The 9186-nt window shown below is 44.8% G+C and overlaps 1 protein-coding gene across 1 annotated transcript; it reads left to right on the top strand.

Moving 5' to 3' along the window:
- The first annotated feature begins 764 nt into the window (after positions 1-764).
- LOC139561741 (uncharacterized) lies at positions 765-2790 on the top strand. The gene is made up of 6 exons (XM_071379009.1): positions 765-833; positions 985-1341; positions 1440-1784; positions 1872-2000; positions 2103-2152; positions 2258-2790. The coding sequence occupies exons 1-6, from the start codon at positions 788-790 to the stop codon at positions 2381-2383; spliced, it is 1053 nt and encodes a 350-aa protein (XP_071235110.1). The 5' UTR covers positions 765-787; the 3' UTR covers positions 2384-2790.
- Positions 2791-9186: the final 6396 nt, after the last annotated feature.

Raw genomic sequence — 9186 nt, 5'->3', positions numbered from 1 at the left:
GAACTGGCTGTTATTTACATTTCTCATTTGCTGTAGGATGCCTTTGCAAGAGCTTAGCTTTGCCTAATTTAAATGTAAAACAACTAATTTGCTGACCATAATTGTCCTGCAAGTGTGAAAGCTGATACTAGGATGGTTTCAGAAGTCTCAAATCCTCAGCAATAGTGGCTGAGGTTGACTTGGTTTTGTAGAAGTGTACAACTAAATGTATATCATGATTTTGCAAATGTCTGAAGTCTTAATTTTCATGATAATGGTTGTAACATAGAATTCTTTAACCTGCCCTTATACTTGTGATACATCAATAAACATGTTTTTTTTTAAAGTTTACTGACTTGCCCAATTCTTACCACTTATTTGCACCAGGTATCAAATGATCACATCTTTATTTTGTCAAAAAGGTGCCAACCTCACCAGAGTTCACTTCCTCCTGAAAGCTTGAACTGCCTTCTACAGACATGAAGTGAGAAATACAATGTAAACCCCTTTGTATGTCAAAGAGGACATATGTACCAGTAGTCTCAGCCACCGACCCAAATGATGAAAAAATACAAACCAGTAACTCTGACTGTACATCATTTGAAGGGCTGCTCTAACTATGGTATGCCACAGGACACATGTTAGATTGTAGTTTTAATCACATGTTTTATGCCTGTTCAGACAGCCAATAATATCACTCTGTTCAGAGTTTCCGCCTTCTTCATAATGATTACCTAATGAGTGTCATCATATAAAAGGTGCCTCGTTGTCAGACCCACACACTATACAGTTCAGAAAGGACATTAAAATGATGATTATATATTGGACAGTCTTTTTGTTTTACGGCAATTTGGGTAAGTAAGACATATTAAAACGGTTCCTTTTGCTTTTTTATGTCAGTCTTTTTGAATCAATTTTATTGACTATGTAGTCTGAATAATGACAATAATGTATAATTCTCTACTATAACTTGTCTTTTATTTATTTAGTTTGTTTGCTTCACAGGTTGTGCACTTAACAAGGATGTAATCCAACCAGACCCTGTGATAGTTACACAACTGGGACAAAGTGTATCTCTCACTTGCTTTTGTCGATCTCATTTGATGGTCAGAGTCTCTTGGTTCAAGCAAACTGTTGGACAGAAGCCTCTTCTCATGGCATCATCATATTATGGGACTAAAAATAGTTTGTATTTTACCAAGGACTTTCATGAGACTAAACGTTTAAGTGTGAAGAGAGAAGTTGACAGCTTTAACCTGACCATCTCCAAGACAGAGTCAGGGGACTCAGCTACATACTACTGTGGTGCTATGGAAGAGGGCGAACTCAAATTTGGAGAAGGAACTTTTTTAATTGTCAAAGGTGACTTAAGTCGCTACCTAATGTCTGTTCATATAATGCTAAATTAATGAATCTAGCAAAAAAATTGAATGTACACACCATGATCTTACTCTCTTCAGATTCCAACAGCATGTCTGTGCTCCAGCAGCCTGTGTCTGAGTCAGTCCAGCCAGGAGACTCTGTGACTCTGAACTGTACAATACACACTGAGACCTGTGCAGGAGAACACAGTGTCTATTGGTTCAGACATGGCTCAGGAGAATCCCATCCAGGAATCATTTACACCCATGGAGACAGGAGTGATCAGTGTGAGAAGAGCCCTGAGGCTGGGTCTCCTACACAGAGCTGTGTCTACAACCTCCGCAAGAGGAACCTCAGCCTCTCTGATGCTGGGACTTACTACTGTGCTGTAGCCTCATGTGGAGTGATACTGTTCGGGAATGGTATCAAGCTGGACATTGAGGGTAGGTTAAATAGCTTTCATTGTTGTTCATATCTCCTATACATATGGTTGCTATTCTGAGTTTCTTCTATTTTTTCAAATATTTCAGCAGGCGAGAGTGTAGACCCTCTTCTCTTTGTATACTGCCTGGCAGTAGCATTGGCTTTTGCGTTCATCTTGATCATTCTCCTTGCTTGCATCATTTACAAGATGAAGAAGACAAGTCTGCAGTGCTGTGGTAAGTGATTAAAAGTTGTTTTTCGTTGATGTCACCATCTCTATATGTAGATAAACAGGAAGACGTGGCAGTATCTATAGTGTTTTGTGTCTTTTTTCTCAGAACTGGTCTCTCAGACAAGAGGTCCTACAGTTTCCCGGTCAGATGCAAGTGTAAGCAGAAATACTTTTATGTTGCATGTCTTATACAAATACAAACTTTCACACTTGGCTTGCAAAACCAAATTGTGCAAAAAAAACCTGTTTTGTTCTTCACAGAGCCAAGATGCAGACAGTCTCCATTACGTTGCTCTGCCTCTGAGCAACAAGAAGAACAGGTCTAGAAGACAGAGAGGAAACATGGAGGAAGAGACGGTGGTCATGTACTCTGGAATTAGACAGTAGAACTGGATGAAGGAAACAATTTCCCCTTCATACTAGTTAGCTCTTTAACTAGCTCTAGCTTCATTAGCTATTTCTATGAATGGATATGCTGAAGAAATGTGATAAACAGTTAAATCTTTTTTTAATGTAATTAAAAGTATAAATAATTGAATGTATAACTTCTCTGCCAACCTTTTTTACGGTTGATTTGCATTTGTCAAGAAAAACAATGCATTTCGAGAGGTTAAACCTAATTAATTTGAATAAGTTGAACTCATTGCATTTTGCTCACACACCTCTGTGGTCATAGTGGAGGGTGTTACAGTGACTTTACACTTATGGAAATGAACCTTTCATAGACCTTTAACACAGGAAGACTGACCTGCAGCAACACACTGCACTCTACTTTTCCTCTCAGGGCCACCGTACTGTTCACACCCCTTAGTGCACCAATGGTCTCTACACACAGTGCTTACAATGTAAAGGTCAATGTCTTCACATGTATGTGAAGTCAGGTAGTCCCTTGCATCATGTTACAGTAAATAACGTAGACCTCTTTCAACATAATTACTCATAGTGAAAGTGGCATAACAGCCCCCACCACAGAAGGAGAACAGGCCAGTTATAGTGTAGGAGGTTTTCTTCTTTGTTTTCTCTTTAAGACATAGGCCTACAGATTGCATGCCACACACCCCCTCACATACACAGCAACATATTTACAGGTTTTCTGCGGTCTGCTATGAAGAATACACAAGGCTGTAGCTATCTACACTTTGGTAAGGCCTGTTGGCCTTCTGCACAGGACCCGTTTTGTCTTTCTCTCTCTCTGTCTCTCTCTGTGTGGTTTCAGCAGGATGTCTCAGCGGTGTCTGTCAGATGTATCACATACTCTTTTGCTCTTCATGTTGTCCTTTTTATCAACAATAGAACACTATTTTTATGAGGCATTGTTGATGGAATTTATATGAATGACTAGAATATTCCACCCTGAAGCCATATAATCGTATGAAATTGATTAGAATTATGTATAACCATAGTCTGTACAATATGTCTATAATAGTATCTTAAAAACCGACTGTCTGAGCAAGATTCGGTGCCGACCTTGGCTGGGGCCACTGAGAGTACTTCCCAGGGTCTCCCTATCTCGAGCGAGGATGGGCAGTAAGTCTCACGGATTCCCCTAAGCTTTGTCGGCTGGGCAGCAGGACATTGTGCTGATGTTAGAGTGAATGTGTGTGCGTGAGGAGCCAGTATAAAATGAATTGCTTTGTACAACAGGGGAGCGCTCTCGTAAATAAACATTTGACTGTTGTAGACTGGGCCTCTGTCTGTTTTCATTTCAATCAGTATCTTACAAATCCTGATTTACCAGACTGAGTAGTTTAATTGAATTGGTTTATGAACATTGAGAACATAATTCTCTTAAGCAAAGACTATTGTAATGTTTTCTGTTTCTCTGTATTATAAAGTGACTGTGTGGAAGTGATAGAGGCCCTAGAGGATGACAGTGTCATAACATGTGGCCAACCAGGTCCCAACTACTGTATGACTCCCATGGACCACAATGGCAAGAAAAACATCAAGTAAAGGGATCCATTGACTCTTGCTGTTGTGTCTCTAACTTTGGGTGGACAAGCCCTCTGTTGGCCAGCTGCATTATATAGTATTGTAGACAGTGTGAGCATAGTTAGGCCTAAGAAAGGATAAATCCACAGTAGTGACATTAAAAATAAAATAAAAAACTGAACACCGACATATTCAAACTTGCTATGTGATAAAGTTGTGCATTACAGAATCAAGCTGTAGAACAACATGAAAGGATAGTTTTTGTTCTATTAATGGTCTACTGGGCGGCCTATCGAGTGTTCAGCCAATCAAATTTGACCCTCAAAATCAGACGGTACCTGAGATCAACCAATGAACGCAAACGCAAGTTTCCATTATTTTCTGTAGAGAGACTGTATTTTACACAGGTCAGTCTCGTCCAGTGAAGGAGCAACCAAGATGAATAAACTCATCTTTCTTTTGATCTGGAAAGCATGTCAGTAACATCTAGCTCAATTGACTAATGTTATACATGCTCTTTATACATTTAAAGTTCTTACTATAGGCATTTGGTAAATGGAATAAATGCAGAAATAATTGTGTTTTTTTCAGGTGCATCTCAAACACCAGTTATTGGCGGAGGGGGGTCGTGGGGGACAGCATCAGCCAAGGGACCAGGAAACACTGGCCTGAAAAGGAAGACATGAAACGAAGGTGAGATACGGTAGTCACTGGGAAGCTGTAACCTATACGTCACCTCGTTGACCTTCCGGAGATCCTTGAACGGCCCCACAAACCAGGGGCTCTGCATCTTGCAGGGCATGTGGAGTGGGAGGGTCCTGGTGGAGACCCAGACGCAATCACCAGGATGGAACACGGGCACCTTACTGCGGTGGCGATCCGCCTGCTCCTTCTGACGACGACGGCAAGCTGGACCCTCACATGAGCATCACTCCAAACATCCTCTGCGCACCGGAACCAGTTGTCCACCGCAGGGGCCTTGGTCTGGCTCAGAGTCCACGGAGCCAGGGCCGGTTGATAACACAGGACACATTGGAAGGGACAAAGCCCAGGGAAGGAATCTAGCCCACTCCCCCTGTTGGTCCTGGCAATGACTCCTCAGGAACCTCCCCAGCTCCTGGTTCATCCTCACTACCTGCCCGTTGGACTGAGACCGGAACCCGGAAGAGAGGCTGACCGTGACCCATAGTTTCTCCATGAAAGCCCTCCTCCTTTTTTTCCATACCAGTGAAGTGAATTGGGCGCCACGGTCGCAAATGATGTCCTCCGGAAGGCTATAGTGCCGGAAAACCTGCTGGATCAGTGCGTCAGCAACCTTGAGAGCTGTGGGGAGACCAGAGAGAGGAATAAACTAGCATGATATTGAAAATCTGTCAACAACCACCAGGATGGTGGTGAAACCATTAGAGGAGTGGAGATAACAAAGTAACAAAGTCAATGGACAGATGAGACAAGGGATGCTGAGGCACGTGAAGGGGAAGGAGCTTCCCTGCTGGAACGTGCCGGGGGTACTTAGTTTGAGCACACACAGAACAGGAGTTGATGTAACAAATAACATCCTGCGCCAAGGGTTTTCTGTTTGTCTGTTGCCAGTTCGTCTTATCTCGTCAAGCCTACCAGCATGGTTTTTCCATATACTTTTTTAATATACTGGCAAGTTTGATATATAACTACTAACGTTAGGTAGCTAGCTAACATACCGGTACATACTGCTGTAATGATATGTATGTGGTTCGTAAGGACAGCATAGCTAACAAATTGTCAACCAACATAATGTGTAAGGTAACTTATTTTAAAAGTAAGTACTTTATTACATTGAGCAGCAAGCTACCCCTTGGTCGTTAGGGCAAATCTGGTCTGTGATAGGAGGGGGGGGGGGGGCTTTCACACCTAGCCCAGCTATTAGACAATTCTTTAGTAAAGGTTGAATAGTCAATTGTTCAGCTATTAGCCCCACTCCCCAACTTGCAACAAATTGTTGTTACTCCCATCTCGTTCATCGCCCTCTTCTACGCGTCATTATTATTATATACTTTAGAACCGTAACCCCAATCAGAAGCTAGCCAGATAACTAGCTACTAGCTAGTAGTCAGTTAGCCACTGCTGCGGTCTTCGCCCTTAACTCGGACACAGCCAGATTCAATACCGGGCCAATACCTGCCAGTCTGCAAGCGCGATATCAACCCAGAGCATATAGGACTGCTTTTTCTCTACCACATCACCGGATTCCTGACGCAAGCTCTGGACAATTACACCGTATCATCACAGCTAGCTAGCTGCAACCGAGTGGCTACTACTGGCTAACACCTCTGTCCCGAAGCAAGCACCAGTTAGCCTTGAGCTAGCCTCGAGCTAGGCCCATCTGCCGGCTAGCCGAAGAGGTCTACCAGCGAATTCTTGGGCTACAATACCTCTTTTGCCAATTGGACTGGACCTTTTTTTTGCCGACACAGAGCCCTGCCAATCCATCACAACTGGTCTAAATCAGCTACAAGCTAATTTAGCCATTTTTTTGCCGCTGCTAGTAGCTTTTACCTTCTGCACAGACACCAGCCCTGTTATTAGCCTGGATATTACTCACCAATTTACCAGCATCGGACTGTCTCTCGACAACAACGCCGGATTCCTGCCGTAATCCCTGAGCCACTACTTCTGATCCTCACAGCTAGCTTGCAGCTAGCGCAGCTAGCGCCACTGCCACGAAGCTAGCACCAGTTAGCAAACACAATTCTACAATTCACAACCTCTCTTTCGCCATCCGGCTTGGATTCTCTGGATTCTCTGTCGACACGACCACGTCTGAGCAGACCCCCTCCGTCTGAGCAGACCACCCCCCGGGCTACTAACTTTAAACGCCGCGTGCTAGCTTAGTGGAGGCCTCCCTGCTCCATCTACGGCTGCCCCCTGGACACTATGATCACTTGGCTACATAGCTGATGCATGCTTGACTGTCCATTAATTCACGGTACTCCATTCTGTTTATTTGTGTTTTATCTGTCGGCTCTGTGCTTTAACTCAGGATCTGTGTGTAGTTAATCCGACCCTCTCTGCCTAGTCGTCGCCATTTTTACCTGTTGTTGCTGTGTTAGACTAGCACCCTGTTATTGCTGCTGTTATCTTACCTGTTGTTTTAGCTAGCTCTCCCAATCAAGACCTGCAATCACTTTATGCCTTATTGTATGTCTCTCTCAAATATCAATATGCCTTGCATACTGTTGTTCAGGCTAGTTATCATTATCATTGTTTTGGTTTGCAATGGACCCTGTAGTTCCACTCTCCGTACCTCTGATACCCCCTTTGTCCCACCCCCCACACATGCGGTGACCTCACCCATTGAGACCAGCATGTCCAGAGATACAACCTCTCTTATCATCACCCAGTGCCTGGGCTTGCCTCCGCTGTACCCGCGCCCCACCATACCCCTGTCTGCACATTATGCCCAGAATCTATTCTACCACGCCCATAAATCTGCTCCTTTTATTCTTTGTCCCCAACGCTCTAGGCGACCAGTTTTGATAGCCTTTAGCCGCACCCTCATCCTACTACTCCTCTGTTCCTCGGGTGATGTGGAGGTAAACCCAGGCCCTGCATGTCCCCAGTCACCCTCATTTGTTGACTTCTGTGATCGAAAAAGCCTTGGCCTCATGCATGTCAACATCAGAAGCCTCCTCCCTAAATTTGCCTTACTCACCGCTTTAGCACACTCTGCCAATCCTGATGTCCTTGCCGTGTCCGAATCCTGGCTTAGGAAGGCCACCAAAAATTCTGAGATTTCCATACCCAACTATAACACTTTCCGTCAAGATAGAACTGCCAAAGGGGGAGGAGTTGCAATCTACTGCAGAGATAGCCTGCAAAGTTCTGTCATACTTTCCAGGTCTATGCCCAAACAGTTCGAACTTCTAATTTTAAAAATTAATCTCTCCAGAAATAAGTCTCTCACTGTTGCCGCCTGCTACCGACCCCCCTCAGCTCCCAGCTGTGCCCTGGACACCATCTGTGAATTGATCGCTCCCCATCTAGCTTCAGAGTTTGTTCTGTTAGGTGACCTAAACTGGGATATGCTTAACACCCCGGCAGTCCTACAATCCAAGCTTGATGCCCTCAATCTCACACAAATCATCAAGGAACCCACCAGGTACAACCCTAAATCCGTAAACATGGGCACCCTAATAGACATTATCCTGACCAACCTGCCCTCCAAATACACCTCTGCTGTCTTCAATCAAGATCTCAGCGATCACTGCCTCATTGCCTGTATCCGCCACGGGTCCGCGGTCAAACGACCACCCCTCATCACTGTCAAACGCTCCCTAAAACACTTCTGCGAGCAGGCCTTTCTAATCGACCTGGCCCGGGTACCCTGGAAGGATATTGACCTCATCCCGTCAGTTGAGGATGCCTGGTCATTCTTTAAATGTTACTTCCTCACCATATTAGACAAGCATGCTCCGTTCAAAAAATGCTGAACCAAGAACAGATATAGCCCTTGGTTCACTCCAGACCTGACTGCCCTCGACCAGCACAAAAACATCCTGTGGCGAACTGCAATAGCATCAAAGAGCCCCCGCGATATGCAACTGTTCAGGGAAGTCAGGAACCAATACACGCAGTCAGTCAGGAAAGCAAAGGCCAGCTTTTTCAAGCAGAAATTCGCATCCTGTAGCTCTAAGTCCAAAAAGTTCTGGGATACTGTAAAGTCCATGGAGAACAAGAGCACCTCCTCCCAGCTGCCCACTGCACTGAGGCTAGGTAACACGGTCACCACCGATAAATCCGTGATAATCGAAGACTTCAACAAGCATTTCTCAATGGCTGGCCATGCCTTCCTCCTGGCGACTCCAACCTTGGCCAACAGCCCCGCCCCCCCCGCTGCTACTCGCCCAAGCCTCCCCAGCTTCTCCTTTACCCAAATCCAGATAGCAGATGTTCTGAAAGAGCTGGAAAACCTGGACCCATACAAATCAGCTGGGCTTGACAATCTGGACCCCCTATTTCTGAAACTGTCCGCCGCCATTGTCGCACCCCCTATTACCAGCCTGTTCAACCTCTCCTTCGTATCATCTGAGATCCCCAAGGATTGGAAAGCTGCCGCGGTCATCCCCCTCTTCAAAGGGGGAGACACCCTGGACCCAAACTGTTACAGACCTATATCCATCCTGCCCTGCCTATCTAAGGTCTTCGAAAGCCAAGTCAACAAACAGATCACTGACCATCTCGAATCCCACCGTACCTTCTCCGCTGTGCAATCCGGTTTC

This window comes from Salvelinus alpinus, chromosome 31, assembly GCF_045679555.1.
Source record: "Salvelinus alpinus chromosome 31, SLU_Salpinus.1, whole genome shotgun sequence".
NCBI classification, from domain to species: Eukaryota; Metazoa; Chordata; class Actinopteri; order Salmoniformes; family Salmonidae; genus Salvelinus; species Salvelinus alpinus.
Note: the sequence above shows the minus strand (reverse complement) of the source record. Positions and strands in the feature narration are given on the sequence as shown.

What these genes read in the sequence shown, in the direction of transcription:
- LOC139561741 (XM_071379009.1), top strand. Translation starts at nt 788, where the DNA reads ATGATGATTATATATTGGACAGTCTTTTTGTTTTACGGCAATTTGG. An exon ending in GACAAGTCTGCAGTGCTGTG is followed by an intron (nt 2,001 to 2,102) that starts GTAAGTGATTAA and finishes CTTTTTTCTCAG; the next exon opens with AACTGGTCTCTCAGACAAGA. An exon ending in TTTCCCGGTCAGATGCAAGT is followed by an intron (nt 2,153 to 2,257) that starts GTAAGCAGAAAT and finishes TGTTCTTCACAG; the next exon opens with AGCCAAGATGCAGACAGTCT.